At 44.2% G+C, this 24,449-nt stretch overlaps 1 protein-coding gene across 6 annotated transcripts in view; it reads left to right on the top strand.

The window, feature by feature from the left end:
• Nucleotides 1–24,449, top strand: part of LOC126470368 (single-stranded DNA-binding protein 3) — a 377,943-nt gene continuing 353,494 nt past the window's right edge. For all 6 annotated transcript variants that reach the window (XM_050098180.1, XM_050098178.1, XM_050098175.1 and 3 more), the window contains exon 1: nucleotides 1–205. In XM_050098180.1, the coding sequence (XP_049954137.1) occupies nucleotides 150–205 (56 nt within the window). In that variant the 5' untranslated portion in view covers nucleotides 1–149. The remainder of the gene's footprint in view (nucleotides 206–24,449) is intronic.

Raw genomic sequence — 24,449 nt, 5'->3', positions numbered from 1 at the left:
CAAAGCGTAGTGGCGAAGCTCCTCCTGCCAAATGTGCAGCAGAGCCAATCAGGGGTTCAGAGTTGACAGGTCTTTTGACGTTGCCATGGTCACCGGGTCACTGCAGGCCCTCGTAGTCTGACAGGTGCGTGACAGTTGAAGTCTGCAATATGTACGCGAAAGGGAAGGGCTCGACAGTACCGTCAGACGCACAGGCTCGTGAAAAGTAAGTACTGTTATGTCTTTCGACTGTTTACTAACTTGACTAGTTTATTTTTATTTAACTATTACAAGCTAGACATTCGTAGCAAGCGGTATGTAAAATTGTATTTGAGTGTAGAAGTAGAGGTGAATGCATATTACAGGAATTATACGAACAGTTTCTTAAGTCGTGTTGTTTACATCGGCGTCATGTAATTTAACAAGTGTTTAAAATGATACATTAGATTGTTGTTAGGAATGAACGCAAAATTTAATATTTTATATACGAAAATGTGACTGGCAGTGTTTTTAGGTCCAGTATTGGTGTCTACATTATGTGTCGTATTTGTAAACAGTGCCGTATGTATATCATGTTGTGAATAATGTTATGTAAAAAAAAAGTAACATCTAAGGTTTGCATCCTCGTTAATGTCAAACAAATTAATGAGGTCTATTCGGTCTGAAAAAAAAAAAAAACTGAAAATTTCTGACATTACAAATAATCACTTTGTTTGGGGTAAAAAAAGTGTTTTGTTTACGTATTCATCAGTTATTGATAATTATTGTAGGATTTGATCCTCGGCTTTTACTAGAGTTCAAGTTACGAAAATAAATTTTATAAAAAACCAAGACTTCTGAGTGTTCGGTTAAAATGTATTAGATTTTTGTCCCAAGAGTATTTTAAGCTGCGATACTTTTTGACAGAAGAATTCTCTTAAGGAAGTTTACGGATCACTGTCAGGTTAACAAACGACAGAAAAACAGCTGCTATCTGTTAGGTTAACTTCTGAGAGGAGTAAATTTGCTCATCAGAAGTTTTAAATAAAACAAAACGCTTGTTTTACTGTGATGTGTAGTCTTTGGTGTTCTGTCCATTCAGTTATGCTGTCAATTTAATTGCTAAATGACAAGGCGTGATAAAGATTACAATTACCATTACATGGAAGAGGTAAATAACCTGGTAGTTACAGGAGATTGCTGGGAGACAGTTTAAATTGTCATATACCATGTGGTAATGGAAATGAATTATTTTACCACTTACAGCAAATATTTTATCTGCACGAGCAACTCCCACAGCTGTAAAAGAAAATAAGTAGCGATTGCTTTTCTTGGTAAGTCGGTTTTGATGCTGTAAGCAATTTTTATATTTATTGTAAGAATAATTGTGACAGTTATATGCTAGACCGAAAGACTGGATGGAAAATAGTGATAGAATAAGAGCTATAGGAGGTTTATGTTTATTTTGTGTATATATATGTGTGTGTGTGTGTGTGTGTGTGTGTGTGTGTGTGTGTGTTTTGGAGCGCGCGCCGAATTCGGACGCCTCTGTGGATTGTTCAGTTGTAACTTTGCGGAAGACAGGATTGCTGGGATATATTCGTCGTCTGTTCTTTATCTCTTGGAATCCAGCAGAGAACTTTCCTTGGTTCATTTATTATCCATTTGCTTGACTGTGAATGGTATTGCCCGTCCCCCTAGCCCTAAGTACCGTTTTCTTCCATTGTGGCTCTAATCGCCTTCTGTTCCCTGATCCGTCTGTTTTCTGGCCGCTCTTAATAATTACCATCTTACATCTCTCAATTGCTCGCTGAAGAAACCTGAAGTCTTTGTTTTCCGCATGTAAAGCCTATGTATCACTGCCACAAGGGAAAACCGATATTGCACACAGATTTTTAAAGTTTAGTTTCGGACACACTGAAAGCTTAGTTTTGAAAACTGGTAAACACAAAGCACTCCAGGTCAGTACGCAGTTTATTTTGCTGTTCATTCAGTGGTTGTAGTCACCTCTTGTCATAAGCAGTTACTTCTGTTAACAACTATCACTGCCATATTATTTTGCCATTTAATGGGGGATCAAAATAGTACCTGAATTTTATGTATTCGAAATTGAATGAAATGTTTTATCTTTCTAAATTTTAAGAACAGGTTTTAAATTTTTTTAGCAGTCCAGTTTATCTGGTTCCTTAACCTTGTTGAGGGTGATATCTGATACAGACGTCTGTGTCAAAATGTGGCATACAATCCACGGAGCTAGATATTGTGGCGCCCTGGACGAGTAATATATTAGACATCCCCCTCCCCTCTCTAATTCTGGTAATAGCCATGTAACTGACAACCACACCCCCAACCACAAGAAACTGTACATTATGATACGAGAAGTTAAAATATTAAAGTTTACAGGAGAGGTTCAATGAAACAAAGACAGCTTACCAAATGTGATAACAATAAATGAACCTCTGCTTGCTTTCATGCATTTCAACACGATTTTTTACAAGTCCATGTTTCTAGTCTACTTGTAAAGTCACACATATCAAATTTATGTTAATATGTATCTGTTAGAAGGTAGCATGCTGTTATTTATAATAGTCATGACAATTTTTCAATCATTTCTGAATTCCTGAAAATATTCTTTGACTTATTTTACCATGCCTTTACACAAAAAAATTAATAGAAACATATCATTAATGTTTAATTTATTGTGTGAGATGTCTAACCTCAATATCAGTAAATTTTACATCTCATGGGCACTGTGGCTCTTTCACATAGTTAGGGAGCACTGGCCACCTCCCCTATAACTCAAGCGTGTTGGTTGAATCCGCAAATAACCAACATTCTAATCCAAATATATTCTTAAGGAGAGAGGAAAAAAAGCTGCACCACTAAGGAATTACCGAATGACTTGATGTACACGTACAGACAAACAAAATGATTTCAGTATCTGAAAAATTGGATCATTTAATCAAGAGAAAGGGCTACACAAATGCAGCAAGTCAATAACGTGTTGGTACAAGCTGTTGGCATTGATAGTTGTTGGATACCCTGTGGAGGGACACTGTGGAAAATTCTACCCAGTTGGCACGTTATTTCATCAAAATATCGAATTGGTTGGAGGGCCCCGCCCATAATGCTCCAAAAGTTCTCAATATGGGAAATCTGGCGACCTATCTGGTCAAGGTAAGGTTTGGCAAGCACGAAGACAAGCAATAGAAACTACAGCCTTGGGCAGATGGGCATTAACATGCCGAAATGTGAGCCCAGGATGGCTTGCCGTGAAGGGCAGCAAAACGGACCTAGAATATTGTCGACGTGACCTCTGTGCTGAGTCGTCATGGATGACAACCGAAGGGGATGTCAGGCCATATGGTGGGGGACAGTCAGATTGGTATCCCACCATTGTCCAGAGTGTCTCCAGAATAGTCTTAGCTGGTCATCAGGGCTCAGTTTATAATGGGCCTTGTCACTGAAGACATTTCTACTGCAGTCAATGAGATTCCAGGCCGAAGATGTGTCTGGAGAAGCTTTTGACAGTGGGGGATACCGACCTGACTATCACCTGCCTTATGACATGGCAGCCAGGAGTGATAGTCTGAGGTACCATTTGATTTCATAGCAGGTCGCCTTTGGTTGTCATCTGCAGCACCCTTGAAACACAGTGGTCTGTCAACAATATTCTACACCCAGTTTTGTTTTCCTTCATGGTAAGCCATCCTGGGTTTACATTTCAGGAAGATAACATCCTTTTGTACATGGCTAGAGTTGCTACTGTTTTCTTCAGGATTGCCGAGGTACAGGTTGGCCTGCAAGGTGTCTCGATCTTATCCCAATTGAGAATGTCTGGAGCATTATGAGCAGGGTTGTACAATCAACTCGGGATTCTGATGATCTAATGTGACAATTGGACATAATTTGGCACAATATCTCTCAGGACATCCAATGGGCATATAAAAAAATGCCAAATTGAGTAACTGTTTGCATAAGGCCCAGAGGCGGACGATTGTGTTACTTACTCAATTTATAAAGCTGTCTCTTGAATAAATGACACAATTTTTCTGAAATAGTAATAATCTGTCTGCCTGCACACGTACATCACATCTACAGATTTCCACCCATTTGAATAATTCCTTTGTAGTGCATCTTTTTTTTCTTAGTGTGTTTCAAAGGGTGACTCACCTTGCCATAACCCTCCTAAAAAAGTCCCAGAATATATTCTACTTTACGTGAATAAGCTACTGAAAACTACTAACATTTTAACAAAGGAATTTAAGACATTAGCTGCCAGTGGGCATTGATTTATATCAATGGGGCAAGTTGAAAATTTGTGCAGGCCCGGTATTCGAACCCAACTGTCCTGCGTACTAGGCAGATGCACTGATCACTTCATGTTTACTACCCTAGCACATCTCCCATCAAACCCCAATCTTCACCTTATGCCACACGCTACTGAGGGGTTGGGTTGTTTGGGGGAGGAGACCAGACAGAGAGGTCATTGGTCTCATCGGATTAGGGATGGACGGGGAACGAAGTGGGCCGTGCTCTTTGAAAGGAACCATCCCAGCATTTGCCTGGAGCGATTTAGGGATATCACGGAAAACCTAAATCAGGATGGCTGGACCCAGGATTGAACAGTCGTCCTCCCGAATGCGAGTCCAGTGCACACACTACTGATGTAGTGCCCTTTCTCATTAACCTCACTACTCGTGGCATCTCGTTGATTACTGTAGGAGTTCAAGCTTAGTGACCATCTGCACTGAAGGGATCGTTGGCTGTTGTCACTTAATTATATATGTGGTGTCTGTTCTTTCAGGCATGTCTGGAAGAACAAAGACCACATATATAATTATGACAATGATGGCCAATGATCCCTTCAGTGCAGATGCACATGAAGCTCAAACTGTTATGGGAATGGGCAAGATGCCACAAGTAATAAGACTAATAAGTACTGTGTGGATAGGCTGGGGATTTGGGTTTTATGGGAGGCGTGCTAAGGTAGTTAATGTGGTTAGGGTGACCATTGTGCGCATATGGGGTAGTGGTCAGTGTGTCTGCCTAGTAAGCAGGAGACCTGGGCTCAAATCCCAGACCAGCACATATCTGCAACTTTCCCCTTTGTTATAAATCAATGCCCACTGAAAGCTGATGTCTTTAATTTCTCTGTTCCTGATTTATACTGGCTGGAGGATCAAAATGGGGTCTGTTCTTTTGGACATGTCCAAATATTCTAATACTGTGTTGTGACATTGAGTAAACAAGAGAAAATCATTAATACCATTTCATCATAAAATTTACTCATGACACATCCAAGTTGTAGGTCACTAGTTCACCTATGTAATATAACCAGCCCTGGCTGTTATTTTAACCTGGCTATGATGTCAACATTTTCGGTATACTGATGGGACAAGATGGTATGCAGAAAAATCTGTTTTCTTCTTCAGTTATTCGTTCTTCGTCCTTATTTCTTAATGTCTGCAGAAATAGTTTAAAAAGACGTCTGTGGGGGGGGGGGTTATATGACAGTGGTCAAAATTTAGTTTCGATAATTTCATTAACTTTTTTCATCAAAGTCCTTTGAGCATGAGAAGAATAAAACTTGCTTGTTGGCAGTAGTTGACTTGATAGATAATAAGTAAGATGAAGTAGAAGTAGCTGGAGTAGACAACTAACCACCATCTGCATGCTCCATTTCTTCCATACATCCATCTACGTTCAGGTTTTCTGTGTTTTATCAAATCAGTCTTGGCGAGGATGGTTTCCTCCGGGCATCTACAGCCTAATCTTTCTGCCCTTCATCCCCACCCCCCTCATGTACTCCTTACTTCCTGTTCAGAACTGAACTGGTGGTGATTCTGCAGTAATTTTGCTGTCTGCCGCATATTGGAGTCTTAGAAAGGAAGAGGATTACTGTTGCAGAGTAGGAAGTTTTTTGTATTGCAGAGGCTGTATATACCCCAACCATTTACTTCAATTCCTTGTCGTAATGTCCAGCCTTCTATGTGTTGTATAGAATTATCACAAAGGAATAGTGGAAGGAACAAATCTCTCAGAGTTTTGACCATCAAATAAAGAAATCACAAGGAAAAACAGAAAATCCACAGGTGATAAGACAGCAACTCATTGCACAGCATAAATGGCAAGTCTGCTCCTGCTAAATTTATCATTAGCTGAGGTAAATTCACAGTGAAATGATTGTTCAGTATACTAAAAAAGTTAGAATGGTGGAAGGGGAAAACAGAGCAATACTTCCTCTGTTCCATACTCCACACCATGATTTAAGGAGAACGCCATAAAATGCATATCTGACCGCCTTCTGACATTTCTTTTTGATCCATGAGTATCTTTGATACTTCAGTAATAAAGGTTATCATTCTTGAAGACATTGGTCCTAGTGACATCATCTGCCATACAACAATGACCTCAGATATTACACTAGTGGATATAAATTACTTTTAGAAGTTCAATAATTGTGCAAGACAGTGTAGAACACGCCACACATCAAAAATAAAACATAAGTGCCCAGTTGTAATGACATATCTTTTAGAACTTAGGACACATTTGAAATGTAGAAAGTTAATATCAATTTTTTACAGTACAAACAATGGGTTATGTGGTTATTGGACACATTAGCAATGCAAGTACTTGTTTAGAATTGTGATCAAGGAAAACTGAATGCACTGCTGTATAGGTGAAGAAAAACTTTTAATAATTTTAGTCATGTGTCACATCATAATCTAATGCAGCTCCATACAGACCAAAAGTATATGCAATGTATCAAACAGTTGTTTGAATTACATTGTGCTGGTAATGATTTGTCCAACTTAATAGTTGGAAGAAGGGGATGTGTAATATCTCCACTTTTACAAAACCTTTATTCAGGAGCAGTTTTCCAAGAGTCTTTGGAAGTGCTGGAGAGAAGAGTTAACATAAGCTTAGAGTGGATGTGTATTATCCTCCATGCTGACAACATGGTTGTAATTGCTGATAATATAAGTGATCAGTTTCATGTTAACTTCCTAGAACAACAGTGGGAAGTAATATTGACAATAAAAGTATAAAACTCATCATCACCTGAACTGTTAACATAGTATTTCAAATACTTGAAAAGGAGAAATTAATGAAGTTAGAACATCTACACATAGAGCTATCTGAAGAACTAACATTATCTAACAATAAAATAAAATGCTGCATTGAACAAGCTCAATATGTTTGTGTTTTGATATGTGCTGAAATTGCATTTGGTCGATATTTCTTTACATTGCATAAGGTTGGGCTTTAAAAAGACACCATCAACAAAATGTCTGTAGATAATGGATATGGCACGGACTACAGAGATACTGTGGATGGCGAGAATGACAAGATGAAGTAGTCCATAACTGTATCAGCAGAGACTGCAAACTATCCCATATAATTAAGAAGAGAGAGACTGTATTTAGGAAGTATCTTGTCAAACGAAAAATAAAGATTCTTTCAGCAGATACATAGAGGCAGTTGATGAATTCAAAGAAAGAGTGTGAGTGATAAATACTGTAGAAAAGAAATGCTGTTGAAAAGTATGTCCATAAACATCCATTAGTAAATACACTCAATAAGCAGAAGTGACACCAGAAGAAGCAAAGTAATGATAGTGCTAGTATGAGCTCCATAGGAAGTAAACATCTTCCTTATAAGATTCTCTTAGTGCACCAGGACTGCACTCAACTATGGGCAACACTGCCCGGCCATTGCCTGGTAGTATTTGAGATGAAGGTCTATGTGATTCAAATTGGATCAAGGTGGTGTCTGTGCACTGGAGTACTGCTATCACAGGAACTCTTCAATAAAAGAGTCCTTTGTGGTACACTGTATTGTAGGATGTATGCAAGTTGAAGACACTCTCTGCCAACAAAGTTTCGGAGGTTTTTCAGGGATATTTTCTGAATAGTTTGTTATAAGAGACGTTGTCTCCAGACAGAGTGAGTGAGTTGCATCTCTCCTCCTAAACCACTGGCTCAATTTCAACCAAATTTGATATACACACATCCTACTGTCTGAAAATAAGTACTGTGGGGGTGAGAAATACCTCTTTCCAGTACGGGTAGGGTTGAAAAGGATTGATATTCCCTGACATCTAGGCTGTCCTGCATGACAGGTGTGTTATGCTGGTCGGTTGGTGTGTGTTCCAGTAGTTAAATGTGTGAATGGGCATGGCTGAGCAGAGGTGGACAACGAGATGGACACAGAGAGGAAGGGGAATAAGACTGATAGAGGAGACGGACGGACGGAGTGGGGAAGAGGAGATGCATGAAAATGTGACAAGCACATGCCCGGGCAAAGCCGCGGCTAAAATGCCGACTGTGATTATGCCATTTGTTATCTCAGTTACTTTGGGGTTTCTGTAAAATATACCTTCACAACATCGAAAAAGCTTGGTACATGTCGTCACCAAAACAAACAGAAAACGCACAGTAATGCTACAACACTCAGGCGAAACAGCGAAAAACTTACGCTTCCATCACTGTGTGTTCGAACTGTTGCCTATGTGTATGATCCAGAATGTCTACCGCCATGATTATGGCAGTGCGTAGAGCGACTCACCATACTGTACTGGCCCATTTGACGCTTGCCGGCAGCTGTCTAAACGGGACCGCGTACACAGCATGTCGCCGCGGTGGTCTCACATTATCTTGTTGCTGTTGTCCACGGCATGGTAGTTATCGTCATTTTTTGCTTCCTAGTCTCTGAGCGGAGTCACTGCGCAATGCAACTTGAACAAATGCTAACAGAGACGTTACATTACCGTCGTTTAAAAGGAAGGAGCAACAGAACAGAGTGAAGCTATCAATTTAATTTAAAAAGGAATGCATTCAGGCGTTCAGTCCAATATTTCAAGAACTTCGTAGCGGACCTGAGAAGTTCTTTCAGTACATTTGAATGATGGTATCAACATTCAGTAACTACTTGCGTAGCTAAAGGCTACGTTACAGCACAAGACAAATCTATTCAGCCTATACAAATATTGGCTGCTACCATCAGGTAAATGGAAAGAAGTACTATTTCAGTATATGGCAAAGTCTTCATAATTTATATTCGGCGCATCATATTTCATTGGGCAACTAACTACTGCAAACACAGAGGAATAACTAAATATACTAATCAGAAGTTTCAGAAGCAATTTGGTCATTTATTTGTATGCAATTGACATGGAGCTACAAATGAATAAATATCTTTGAACATGAACGCAGTTTTTTCTTTTTTTTTCTTTTTCTTTTCTTTTGTAAATACTGTAAAAGCCTGTGTCGTTGCGCATAACTTTGTGCGTGACAGAGGTGGCTTTGAAACTGAATATATATTATCGATAATCGAGAATTTGAAACGGAATATATATTATCTATAATTGGACTTTGAGTGCCGGTATATGGTTGACTTTCATAAATAATGTCAGGAACATAATGGATAACTTTCGACTTCAAGTGCTTCTGTAGTCTGGCAATATTTTAAAAAATAATTTCTTTGGGAAGATTGGTATTACTCCATTCAGTGTAACTACAGTATTTGAAAACGGTACAACAAAAACTCAATTTCCTGAATACATCGACCCACGCATTTTTGTATGAATCCTGCCCTCAGAGTATTTCTGGTTTCGCCCCACAAAAGTGGTCAATTTTCCACTAAAAGTGATTGCTGAATGCCTTTTTCCAAAGCCGTCTAAAGGCGTAGAAGTAGTTATTGAATCAAAAAGTGAGGCACATAACCTTCGAACGAATTAACTGATTCATACGCTGTTGTTGCCTCTAAGACTGCCTCGCCTGAAAGATGACAGATGTGAACGCACTAATTTTTGACAAAGCCTCCACTAACCCCAAACGTCACCGTTTTAACAGCATGGCAGCTGTCCACAGCTGTTGGAGTGTACGGCAGTTCCACGGTTGCAGTGTGCCGTTTGGACGGCAACAGGCCTGTGTCGCGTAGATGTGAAAGCGGTGCCGTATAGTCGGCTGCCGTACAAAGGGAAATGTTTACATGATGAAGTACTATGATGAGGTTGCCGTCGCTGACGGAACACCTCAGCATTGCTTCATAGTGCCGCCTTTAGACTCCATTCAGTGAACCCAAATACGAGCTGCATGTCGGTCAGCTCTCGATCAGTGAATCTATCCATACTCTTGTGTATAATTATTAACGCACAACAAACAATGCCATAAAAAAGTCAATACAGAAGCGAACAGCGGTGAAAGGGTGCTTGAGGACAAAGAGTGAAGTGGGCATCACTGTTTTCAGCAGCAACAACAACTGTGAGTGAATAAGATTGTTTCCAAGCAAGATACAAATCACGTTTGTTGATGTTTACACTATTGTGCATATATTTTCAGTGCAATAGAGGCACTAAGATAAATGGGGGTAAGAAATCAAATGCAATGCTATTAGTCTGTAACGAGCCACAGGAGACGACGGGGACGGACCTCTGATACCAAAATACCAAGATAACCTGTCTCAACAACCAGAGAAATTTCATCGGAGTTCGTGTTAACCCTGTATACGTTTTAAGGATTTGATGTATACAGAAGAACGCTATTTCTAGTTCCAACAGATATGAGAAATAAGTGCGTCCACAAGGAAACACCACATTCCACACGGACTCAACGCATGTTACGAAGTAACCCCTTTCACCGATATTGGTTGATGACATATTGCGGCTTTGGCCCAGTTAAAAGTACGTCTGTATTGCAGATCAATGGGAAACCCATGTCTTCAACCATAAGTGTGCAAAACGGTGCATCATTTTACAGCGTGCCAGCTGCACATATTTCATCTTGTATGATGATCGGTGAGCGACGTTGGCGTGACTTGTCGCCTCGCAAAATAACCCCTATCATGAAGTGGTCGGCACATAGCTCTCGTTCTTACAAGTAAGTAATTTAACAGATACAGGCGTGTTCATCGTAGAATTTGAAGGAAATTTCCTCCAGGAAAAGTTACCATGGTGGACAGGTGTGACGTGAAACCTTCGGTCTCACCACCCGTGAGGTGCTTCAGATGCTCAAGCTTTGGTCATATGTCATCCTACTGCATGGTGGACCCAAAATGCGATAACTGTGGACGATCACGACATGAAGGTAGTCCTTGTGAACGACGATTTTCGTGTGTCAGCTGCACAAAACACATTCACTGGCGTGCCCAGTTTTCAAGAAAGAAAATGGAGGGAATCTAAACCTGTTGAGTTTGCCGTATACACTCACTCTCTCTCTCTCTCTCTCTCTCTCTCTCTCTCTCTCTCTCTCTCTCTCACACACACACACACACACACACACACACACACACACACACATACACATACACATACACATACAAAACAGCGTTTACATCCTGTTGATTCGACGACCAATATATGGAAGTCAAAGCCATAACTTTTTTTTTCCAAACCAGTTTTTCCACCACCCTCCTCTCTTGTGGTTCTGGCAGCAACGTCTTTGGGAAGCACTTCTCGCATCCACGCACCCAGCTGAATGAGTAGCTTCCTCACTTGGTGTGTACTGGCGACAAGACTCTCTCTTGGGGCCCCTCTCGCAGGATGCCCACAAATAAGAGGCCCAACACCAGCCAAAGGCTGAAGGATCGCGGCCTATGAGTACAAGGGCTTCTCGTTCCTCATAGTCCCCACACTCGATGGAAGAATCCCGGCCACCAAAGGCTGCGAAGGAGAAGAGGAAGAAAAAGAATCGTGACAAAGCTACTCTGGTGACCCCTTAGGCGCCAACCCGCCACCCTCTCCCCACGCTATCGGACTCTGAACGAATGCTCATTGATCTGGTTCCAACACCATCAGTGACACTCAGTGATCCTGAGGCATGACAATTTGTTCTGGCGTCTTCATGTCTAACCTGGACACCTGTAAGTGAACGGCTGTCACCTGCCAGAACTACACAAACTTGTTCCCTCCTCGTGTGCAATTTGTGTTGCTCTACAATAAACGCACAACACTGATGACCATCGCCCAATGCTGTGTGGTTATCGTTCATTGTGTCGGAACCAGGCGGGCCCCAAGAGGGAAAATTGAGGGGTCTGTACATTGTTTCGGATTCCTTCAACGTGTTGGTTCCCATTTGTACCACTTTGGAAGCAATAGCAGTGGAGATGCATACGACCTTAGAGATCATTATTTGCATTTGCAACGTTTACACACCTCCAGGCAGGCAACTTGTTTACATTGAGTTGACCACATTAATCCAATTACTTCTATCCCCTTTTCTCCTACTTCGTGACTGTCGTATGCACCACCCTTTGTGGTGGGAGTACCACTTCGTCTGGTAGGTGCCTCCTACTTGACCAGCTTTTTGTCGACTATGATCTGTCTCTCCTCAACGATGGTACTTCCATCCACTTCAGTGCCACCTGTGGCACCTCTTCAGCTATCAGTCTAACGATCTCTTCCCCAAGTCTTGTGGTTTCGCTACGTTGGTCGGTAGATGAAGATCTTTGTGACAATGACCACTTCCTGGTAATCCTGTTACTTACTTGCCACTGCCTGATGGACCAACTACCACATTGGGTGCCTTGATGAGCCAACTGGCAGCTGTCCACTTCTGCTGTTACCTTTACACTCTCTGTGTGATGTACCTGTCGATGTTGGGCAAGACGTCTCCGACACGATCACCCACACCACTGTTTAACTGCCGTTCCCCTTTCTACAGGTACCCTCCAACACCGGCCAGTGCCCTAGTGGACTAAATACACTCCTGGAAATTGAAATAAGAACACCGTGAATTCATTGTCCCAGGAAGGGGAAACTTTATTGACACATTCCTGGGGTCAGATACATCACATGATCACACTGACAGAACCACAGGCACATAGACACAGGCAACAGAGCATGCACAATGTCGGCACTAGTACAGTGTGTATCCACCTTTCGCAGCAATGCAGGCTGCTATTATCCCATGGAGACGATCGTAGAGATGCTGGATGTAGTCCTGTGGAACGGCTTGCCATGCCATTTCCACCTGGCGCCTCAGTTGGACCAGCGTTCGTGCTGGACGTGCAGACCGCGTGAGACGACGCTTCATCCAGTCCCAAACATGCTCAATGGGGGACAGATCCGGAGATCTTGCTGGCCAGGGTAGTTGACTTACACCTTCTAGAGCACGTTGGGTGGCACGGGATACATGCGGACGTGCATTGTCCTGTTGGAACAGCAAGTTCCCTTGCCGGTCTAGGAATGGTAGAACGATGGGTTCGATGACGGTTTGGATGTACCGTGCACTATTCAGTGTCCCCTCGACGATCACCAGTGGTGTACGGCCAGTGTAGGAGATCGCTCCCCACACCATGATGCCGGGTGTTGGCCCTGTGTGCCTCGGTCGTATGCAGTCCTGATTGTGGCGCTCACCTGCACGGCGCCAAACACGCATACGACCATCATTGGCACCAAGGCAGAAGCGACTCTCATCGCTGAAGACGACACGTCCCTCCATTCACGCCTGTCGCGACACCACTGGAGGCGGGCTGCACGATGTTGGGGCGTGAGCGGAAGACGGCCTAACGGTGTGCGGGACCGTTGCCCAGCTTCATGGAGACGGTTGCGAATGGTCCTCGCCGATACCCCAGGAGCAACAGTGTCCCTAATTTGCTGGGAAGTGGCGGTGCGGTCCCCTACGGCACTGTGTAGGATCCTACGGTCTTGGCGTGCATCCGTGCGTCGCTGCGGTCCGGTCCCAGGTCGACGGGCACGTGCACCTTCCGCCGACCACTGGCGACAACATCGATGTACTGTGGAGACCTCACGCCCCACGTGTTGAGCAATTCGGCGGTACGTCCACCCGGCCTCCCATATGCCCACTATACGCCCTCGCTCAAAGTCCGTCAACTGCACATACGGTTCACGTCCACGCTGTCGCGGCATGCTACCAGTGTTAAAGACTGCGATGGAGCTCCGTATGCCACGGCAAACTGGCTGACACTGACGGCGGCGGTGCACAAATGCTGCGCAGCTAGCGCCATTCGACGGCCAACACCGCGGTTCCTGGTGTATCCGCTGTGCCGTGCGTGTGATCATTGCTTGTACAGCGCTCTCGCAGTGTCCAGAGCAAGTATGGTGGGTCTGACACACCGGTGTCAATGTGTTCTTTTTTCCATTTCCAGGAGTGTACATAGCAACGACTGTTCAAGTTCGCCGAAGAGCCTTGTAGTGATTCAAGCGACATCCTTCTCAGACCAACCTTATCACTTTTATTAAGCTACTTTGTGCTAATGCTCGAATCACCGTTCCAATTCTTAAACAGGATAAAAACCCAGCATCCATCGACTGTTACCGGCCGATTAGACACAGCAGTATGCACTACAAACTGCTTGAAAAGATGGTTGCCTGCCGATTATGCTGGGTTCTCGAATCTCGGGGCCTTTTGTCTCCCCTTGACTTCCGGAAGGCGTTCGATACAGTTCCGCACTGTCGCCTGATAAACAAAGTAAGAGCCTACGGAATATCAGACCAGCTGTGTGGCTGGATTGAAGAGTTTTTAGCAAACAGAACACAACATGTTGTTATCAATGGAGAGACGTCTACAGACGTTAAAGTAACCTCTGGCGTGCCACAGGGGAGTGATATGGGACCATTGCTTTTCACAATATATATAAATGACCTAGTAGATAGTGTCGGAAGTTCCATGCGGCTTTTCGCGGATGATGCTGTAGTATACAGAGAAGTTGCAGCATTAGAAAATTGTAGCGAAATGCAGGAAGATCTGCAGCGGATAGGCACTTGGTGCAGGGAGTGGCAACTGACCCTTAACATAGACAAATGTAATGTATTGCGAATACATAGAAAGAAGGATCCTTTATTGTATGATTATGTGATAGCGGAACAAACACTGGTAGCAGTTACTTCTGTAAAATATCTGGGAGTATGCGTGCGGAACGATTTGAAGTGGAATGATCATATAAAATTAATTGTTGGTAAGGCGGGTACCAGGTTGAGATTCATTGGGAGAGTGCTTAGAAAATGTAGTCCATCAACAAAGGAGGTGGCTTACAAAACACTCGTTCGACCTATACTTGAGTATTGCTCATCAGTGTGGGATCCGTACCAGATCGGTCTGACGGAGGAGATAGAGAAGATCCAAAGAAGAGCGGCGCGTTTCGTCACAGGGTTATTTGGTAACCGTGATAGCGTTACGGAGATGTTTAATAAACTCAAGTGGCAGACTCTGCAAGAGAGGCGCTCTGCATCGCGGTGTAGCTTGCTCGCCAGGTTTCGAGAGGGTGCGTTTCTGGATGAGGTATCGAATATATTGCTTCCCCCTACTTATACCTCCCGAGGAGATCACGAATGTAAAATTAGAGAGATTAGAGCGCGCACGGAGGCTTTCAGACAGTCGTTCTTCCCGCGAACCATACGCGACTGGAACAGGAAAGGAAGGTAATGACAGTGGCACGTAAAGTGCCCTCCGCCACACACCGTTGGGTGGCTTGCGGAGTATCAATGTAGATGTAGAATGTGGTTTCTGAAAAGGGGCTTTCACGGCTCCCCACTAATTTTTATTCGTCAGTTTTGAGTTGGAGTCCGTGCCTGAACTCCAGCGCCAAGGCGCCATCCACCAGGTCTCTGCATGGACCATTTCCCATGGTTTCTGTTTATCGCCTGCGAAAACACAGATTCTGCATTTTTGTCATCGTACTATGGTCCATCCTGACCCAAAACTGTACTTGCGTACCCAGCACTTAGACGTTCTACATCTACATGGATACTCTGCAAAACACATTTAAGTGCCTGGCAGAGTGTTCATCGAACCACCTTCATAATTCTCTATTATTCCAATCTCGTATAGCGCGCGGAAAGAACGAACACCTATATCTTTCTGTACAAGCTCTAATTTCCCTTATTTTATCGTGGTGATCGTTTCTCCCTATGTAAGTCGTTGTTGCACAGTCCCAATTTTTGGCTGCAGATCGCACTCCTCTCCTTTGTGTCTAATGCGCTCTGGACCAATCCTACTTGCACTGTGGTTGACAGGTTTAAGGGTCCACAGTACCTTTGGCTTCGATATTAATGGACCCAGTCCATCTTCGTGGAATTAGACTTACCTCTTCAGTTGCGACGGTACCCGCTCTTTCTCACCTACACAACAGCCATTCCACAATTTCCTGACCACCCAACATATCCTATTCTTTTTGCATACAAGGAGCACCGGCCCCGTGACGCCCGCCCTCAGGTGGGATTGCCAGCTAATATGCGCCTCGCAGCTCTCTGCCATGTCCTTCGCCTATCCTCTTTAGTGTACTCCGTGTTTCCTCGCCGCCACCACCCCTCTCTTCCGGTTGGTAGCCAGGCCACGAATTAGGACCAATTTGAAGGACCAAAAGTCTCAGTCGCCCCCAGGACCTTTTGGCGTCCGTTCCTTTCACTTCTTCAGACGTGTTAGGGTGCCACCCTCTTTTACACTGACAGCTCTAATTCCGTGGATAGGATCATATCTCGCCGGTAGAGGACACCATTTATTACCTGGAACATGTAGTGTTTTTACGGCGGAGCTGACGGCCATTAACAGAACCCTCCGTTTTATTAAACGGGCCTCCATTCACTGCGTTCTAATATTTAGTGGCTCAGTGAGCAGCCTGCAGACATTCGCCGATGTTAAGCTCGTCACCCTGAAATATCTGCTGTTTGTACCACCTCTTTGAACTCAGTCATACTGCCTGTTCGGTTGTATGGATCCCAAGTCATTTGCTTAAGTGATCCCAGGTGCGGATTTGTGGGTGCAACTAAGGCCTCCGTGTTTTCTCGGAGATGGAAGATATGGTGGGCTACTGCACCCTCCATAAACTCCGCACTATCGAGGAGACTACTGCTGTGTGGAATTCCTCCTTTCGTACCTCCTGAACTAAATCCACTGTTGTATGTCGCCTGTGCATCGATTCTACCAGACTGACCCATGGTTTTATTTTACCTAACGAGCCACCCCTGCATTGTGGTTACGGAGCCCTGCTCACATTCTGGCGGAATGCCACCTCCTCATGGCTCTCCATTCTGAGCATGGTCTTCAGAATTCTTTGCTTCTTGTGTTGGCGCGCGAGTCGTGGAAGTCGTACTCTTCTCAGTAACTGGTTTTTAATTCTCAGACATAACGTTTTAAACTACTTTCAGGGTGGGGGCTGGTAGTTGGTGTTGGAGATGCCTCCTGCCATTTACTGAGTCGGGGGGGGGGGGGACACTTGACCCTGCCTCCTTTGCCTGCTTCCTTAACAACCTTCCTTTCCTGGGTATCAATTGCTTTCAGGTGGTTTGCCACTTTTTCTACCACACCCTGTTTTAGGAGTAGCACTCTGCTGACTGGTGGGTGCTCTTCTGGTCTTCAGCACTTTGTGATGGATCAGGGGAGAGATGGCTGTAGGACTGCCTGCCCACTTCGCATTCAGAGTCTACTGGACGCCCATGTGAGGCTGTTTCAACTTGTTTTGTTATTGATGGTCCAGCTGATGTCCATTACATTTTTAGCCTTTTCCCTTTCACTGTTCTGAATCTCGAAAACTAGAAGGCGTTCTTCAATCTGTAGCTGTCTTCACCCTTAATCGGGTTGGGTTGGAGTCTAATGTCTGAGGTGTTTGTCTCAGCACGACTGAGCTGTGGGGGAAACTACTTGAGTGGTCTAACTTATGTGCCGATCCAGTACACATGTTTTCACTTCTCCCTGAATTTTTTTCAGCTCTGGCATCAGTATTGCTTTCAGTGCCTCAGTTTTACCACTGTTACGTACCTTCCTCATCCAACCACATCCCTGGTGGATAACCTTTGGATAAACTAACCCTTGACTGAGAGACTGATGACCTCGCTGTTTGCCGGCCTGTGTGGCCGAGCGGTTCTAGGCGCTTCAGTCTAGAACCGCGCGACCGCTACGGTCGCAGGTTCGAATCCTGCCTCGGGCATGGATATGTGTGATGTCCTTAGGTTAGTTAGGTTTAAGTAGTTCTAAGTTCCAGGGTACTGATGACCTAAGATGTTAAGTCCCATAGTGCTCAGAGCCATTTGAACCATTTTGAACCTCTGTTTAGTCCGTAACACACACCAACCAACCAATCGACCTTGTTTAGCACACCTACTGCTTCACCATTGCACTTACTCAGAGTCAAACACGAATTGTTAGAGAAATTTGAATATGCTTTGCTCTCGCGTTGGAGAGTGGTGGTATTTATGAGCAGGACATTCCTAAAAACAGGAATATATGATACATAGATTGTCAAGCAAAGGCTGCTTTTAACAAGAAGAAAAACATATTAACATTAAGAGCGTCAGCCTTGAAATCAGGAAAAGATTTTTGAAATCATATGTGTGGAGTGTGGCATGCAATGGGTGTGAAACATGGACTCTCGGGACAGAGGAAGACCAGAAGCTAAGTTCCTTTGAAATGTGGTGCTATAGACGCATGCTCAAAATAAAATGTATCGACAAGGTCACAAACGAAGTGGTTCTGGAAAGAGCAGGTGAGAAGAGAAGCTTCTGGAGTTTCATTGTTAAAAGAAGAGTGCAATTTACAGGCCATCTATTAAGACATAAAGTACTCCTGAACACAATCATAGAGGGACATGTCGAGGGAAAAAGACCAAGAGGAAGACCACGACTGAGGTACATGGATCAAATCGTGAAAGATGTGGGATGTAACACCTATAAAGAAATGAAGAGAAAAGCTGAAAGACGCACAGAATGGAGACAAGCTGCCATTGTAGCTGTTGCAAACCAATCCTTGGATTGACCACTACAGAAGAAGAAGATAGTCATAATGCTGGTATTAAACAAATTTGAAAGTGACGTGTTGGTATAGCAATAGTTACTCAGTCCACCGGTACATACTGCAGTACCCAGTTGTACTTGCGTCGAGCACTAGCATTGGAATTGGTTAGACGATACACTGTCGTGATTTTGTAAGATTTCAGTTGTTTGAGTTTTTGTACGGCTCTGTGAGCAAATGCTGTTGACACACCAGTCGGAAGTACTACAAGGAGCAATGATTTTCTCGGACTTCTTTCCAAAGCTGTTACCAGCCTGCTTTGTTTGGTTAAAACCGATACATCACTAGCCAATTCAGAAGGAGGGCCCGTAGCGTATGCTAGAGCGTGAAACACATTATACACTGAGGTGACAAGTCATAGGATACCTCCTAATATCGTGTCAGACCACCTCCTGCCCGGCGCAGTGCAGCATCTCGACGCAGCATAGACTCGACAAGTCGTTGGAAGTCCCCTGTAGAACTAGTGAGCTATGATGTCTCTATAGTTGTCATAATTGCGAAAGTGTTGTCGGTGCAGGATTTTGTGCCCGAATTGACCTATCGATTATTTCCCATTAATGTTCGGTGGAATCAATGTCGGGCGATCTGGGTTGCTAAAACATTCGCTCGCCATGTAAGGGCAATGTAGCTGGCTAAATCATTAGCTCTAAATGTTCAAAATGTTCTTCAAACCAACCGCGAACAATTGCGGTACGGTGACATGGCGCATTGCCATCTAAAAAATTAAGTCCTTCAGTGGCTGCAATATGTCTCCAAGTAGCCGAACATAATCCTTCTCAGTCAGTGGACCAGAGGACCCTGTCCATTCTATGTAAACACAGCCCACACCATTGTGGAACCACCACCAACATGCACAGTGATTTGTTGACAGCATGGGTCCATGGCTTCGTGGGACCTACGCAACACTCGAACCCCTCTATCAGCTCTTACCAACTGAAATCAGGACTCATTTGGTTGAGTCATGGTTTTCCAGTCATCTAGAGTCTAAATGATATGGTCACTAGCCCAGGGGAGGCACTTCAGGCGATGTCGAGCTGTTAGCAAAGGCTCTCGCGCCGGTGGTCTGACGCCATAGCCCATGAACGTCAAATTTCGCCGCAATGCCCAAACGGATACGTTCGTCGTACGTCCAACATTAATATCTGCGGTTATGTCACGCAGTGTTGCTTGTCTGTTAGCACTGACAACTCTACGCAAAAGCCGCTGCTCTCGATCGTTAAGCGGAGGCCGTCGGCCACAGAGTTGTCCTTGGCGATAGGTATGCCTGAAATTTGGTATTCTCAGCACACTTTTGACACTGTGGATCTCGGAATACTGAATTCCCTAACGATTTCCGAAATGGAATACCCCATGTGTCTAGCCCCAACTGCCAGTCTGCGTTCAAATTCTGTTAATTCCCGTCGTGCGGACATAATCACTTCAGAAACCTTTTCACATGAATCACGTGAGTACAAATGACAGCTCCGCCATTGGGCTGCCGTTCTATACCGTGTGTGCGCGATATTACCCCCATCTGTATATGTTCATATGGCTATCCCATGACTGTCACCTCATTGTATATTGTTTGAAGCAAATGTCTAACGTTTTTCAGAATGAACACACGTGAAGCTGTTGAAGTTAAGTGTCTCTTACATGGTACTGTTTATGCAGAAATTTGGTCTTATGCAATCTTCAGATTCGTAAACCTTTAAACACTGATTTTACATTGATGCAGAGTTTTGTAGATAAATGATATTGTTGGGCGTTGGCAGAGGCACATCTCTGTATTTTAAAATAAATTTTGTTCATTTCTCGTTGTTCGAGCTGGGATACTACCATAGTTAGTAAAAGGAAACAAGAAATATTAGGGCTTGACCAGGCCTTCAGAATGGAGCACAAGCTCGGATCGAAGAAGAAAATCTGCCTTTCAAAGGAACCATCCAGGCATTTGCGTTAAGCTGTTCAAGAAAACCGCGGAAAACCTATATCTGGATGACCGGATAAGGATTCGATCAATCGTCCTCCACAAGGCGAGTCCAGTACGCTTAACCAATGCGCTCAGTGTGCTCTCAGTAACTCGTCGGACTCTAGCGAGTCGATAATTAAATATTCTCGTGGAATGTTAGGGATCTGCCGATACACGGTTGCAAATGTTTCACCTATTACAAAAAGGATAGTCACACGTGAATATGTTGGACAGTGGCGTAGAATCGTTAAATATCTGGCATAGAGTTTGGCTGAGGAACGTCTAAGTAAGTTTCGTTGACATGGATGACGCAGTTCTGCACAGGAGGTCACGCTATTAAAGATTGAGAACTGAAGACAGTCAGCGCTCGGTACGAAGACTGTCTATGAAGACACTGCACATACTTATTTGTAATGTAATTGACTGCACGATTTACATGAATGCAGTCAAAAACTGTAATGTGTCACGAGCCTCAAGTATGTAGGAATTACCTGTTCGGCCGACTTAAAGTGGTAGCTGGCTGGCTCAAGTTTGTCTGTGAACAATGAAAAGTGCAATTCACAAACGAAAGAGGTCACTTACAGAATCCTCTTTCGATCAATTCTTGAATACTGCTCGTCGATATAGGGCCCTTATTAAGTTCTAATAATATAGCAGGTAGAAAGGATTCAAGAAAAAAGTACACGATTCGTCTCGTGCCTCTTGTTTCACCGCGTGACTGTCAGTGACAAACTGCACGATACTATGTGTGGTGTCACCGCCAGACACCACACTTGCTAGGTGGTAGTTTTAAATCGGCCGCGGTCCATTAGTACATGTCGGACCCGCGTGTCGCCACTGTCAGTGATCGCAGACCGAGCGCCACCACAAGGCAGGTCTCGAGATACGGACTAGCACTCGCCCCAGTTGTACGGACGACTTTGCTAGCGACTACACTGACGAAGACTCGCTCCTTTGCCGAGCAGATAGTTAGAATAGCCTTCAGCTAAGTCCATGGCTACGACCTAGCAAGGCGCCATTAGCCTTACATAGCAATTGATACTTATCGTATAAAGCATGTCTCATCAAGTACATTATACAACAAGGATGGATTAAAGATAAGTATTCCAAAAGCTACGTATTTTTCTTTATAGCATTCATTGCGTATCCTGTTTCAGACCTCACGCCATCCTTCGTGTGTTTATAGCGTGCATTGCGGTCCCCTCAAATCACACTGTGTCGGCACTTCTGTCGACACATCACTATGCAACAAGGAAGACGGTGTACATCACGGAATATATTCAGTTCCCAAATTTTGGGGCCCAAGTTTCTTCTCTCGGCGAACGTCACACCTAATCAAAAGAAGGGTAATGTTAGATAAATTTGGGAATAAAGAGCTACTGCAAGTCTTTTTTCCTTCGTGCGATCTGCGAATGGAAAACATGAATGCAGGAGATAGAGAGAGAGAGAGAGAGAGAGAGAGAGAGAGAGAGAGAGAGAGAGAGAGAGGGGGGGGGGGTTGAGTATCGTTCTACACACACACACACACACACACACACACACACACACACACACACACACACACACACACACAGTCATCCCGAAGATGTTCGATTGGGTTCAGGTCTTTTGTATCAGAGTATTCAGTGTCATGCTGAACAATCATCGTCTCCGAACTGTTCCTCTACTGTAAGCAGTGCCACAAAAGTGTTCATTTCCTTCCACATTTACCGTTTTCTGAAGCGAAATAGGAGGACCACACCCTAACCACGAAAACCTTCTTCGTACTGGAACACCATCTCTGTGCTTCATTGTTGGCACTACGTGTGTTGGCAGGTAACGTTCTCCAGGAAATCGCCAATAAATTCCCAAACCTTTCCATCGAATTGCCATAGCATTTAGCGTGGTTCATCACTCCAAATCACTCGTCTGTAGGCGCACACTGTCTAGGAGGAGGAAGAGGAGGAGGAGATTAGTGTTTAACATCCCGTCGACAACGAGGTCATTAGAGACGGAGCGCAAGCTCGGGTGAAGGAAGGATGGGGAAGGAAATCGGCCGTGCCCTTTCAAAGGAACCATCCGGGCATTTGCCTGAAGCGATTTAGGGAAATCACGGGAAACCTAAATCAGGATGGCCGGAGACGGAATTGAACCGTCGTCCTCCAGAATGCGAGTCCAGTGTGCTAACCACTGCGCCACCTCGCTCGGTACACTGTCTAGAGGCGTCGCGCTTTACGTCACCTCAGTCGCAGCTTGACACTGACTAGAAAAATGTGTGGCTTATGAGCAGCTCTTCGACCTTCTTACCCCACACTTACAATCCGTACGCACACTCATTGTGCTAGCTGGTTTGCTGGCTACATCTTGTACGCTCGCGGGATACCAAACGAGGTGGCACAGTGGTTAATTCACGGGTTCGCATTCGGGAGGACAAAGGTTCAAATTCCTCTCCGGCCATCCAGATTTAGCTTTCGTGTTATTTCCCTAAATGATTCCAGGCGATTGCTTGGGGTGCTTCCTTTGCAAAGGGCACGTCCGATTTACTCCTCCATCTTTCCGTAACCAGAGCTCCATTCCCTCTCTAATAACCGCGCTGTTAAACTTGTATTCCTTCCTTCCTTCTTTTTCGCGGGTGTTTGTTTCCACTGATTTCATGCCATTTTTGCATCCACCGTCCGCAATATTTTACCGTTCCTGTCCGTCAGTACATGACGTCTGCGTGGTCTTCGCTTAGCTGTGGATGTTCCTTCACGTTTCCACTTCACAACATCACCAACAATCGAATTTGTCAGATTTCGATGGGTTGAAATGTCGCTGATGGACTTCTTAGCCAGCTTACATCCAATGACTAGTTGATGTTCGAAGGCGTTCTTCTGACAGCCCCATTCTGCTGTTACTTCTTTACTCAAAATGCGATATTCCACGTCTCCTTTTATACTGTAGGGTCCGTATCCTGTAACATCTAGTGGTCAATTCCGCGTTAGATAGGCGTGTGCGGATACTTTTGATCGGACAGTGTATATATGACGTCCTCTGCTACAAGTAGTCTGCGCAATCATTTCTAATAAAAAATAATTTATACAGCGATACCGGAATAATGGACATAACTGATCAGGTATGGGCGTCCGTATTCCTCTTCCTAATGACACGTACACCCACACCACATACAAGCTAAAGATGGAAGATCAGAATATCCGTAGCTTCGACTGTACCTTGTGAACAGTTATGCCTTAATCCAGTGCGTTGCTGCTGCCAGCGGGGCGTACAACAGACGTTATAACCTCCACAACACCCGTGCGCCGTCGATCATGGGATACTAACCTTAACGAATGTTGTCCGGGCTGTTTACCCTTGTCTCCACAGCGTCATGTGGCACGTAATCATTGCGGCATGGAACGCTACAAACTGAAGCAGGAATGATAACGCTCTATGAAATGGTTGAAATGGCTCTGAGCAATATGCGACTTAACTTCTGAGGTCATCAGTCGCCTAGGACTTAGAACCAATTAAACCTAACTAACCTAAGGACATCACACATATCCATGCCCGAGGCAGGATTCGAACCTGCGACCGTAGCGGTCGCTCGGATCCAGACTGTAGCGCCTAGAACCGCACGGCAACTCCGGCCGGCTAACGCTCTATGTTCTCTGGCGAACATTGCTTCTTCGTAAACAAGAGTTCGGTGCCGTAATGGTCAGTGGAAGAAACCAGCATACTCGCGTGAATGCCCTGTAGCACCACCGTGAGCTCTAGGTGTCTCACTCAGCATAACTGTACGTTTCCACAAAACTTCACCCATCCCAAAGTCTCTACGTAGT

This window comes from Schistocerca serialis, chromosome 3 (assembly GCF_023864345.2).
Source record: "Schistocerca serialis cubense isolate TAMUIC-IGC-003099 chromosome 3, iqSchSeri2.2, whole genome shotgun sequence".
Taxonomy (NCBI): domain Eukaryota; kingdom Metazoa; phylum Arthropoda; class Insecta; order Orthoptera; family Acrididae; genus Schistocerca; species Schistocerca serialis.
This window is presented reverse-complemented; position numbering and strand designations above follow the sequence as displayed.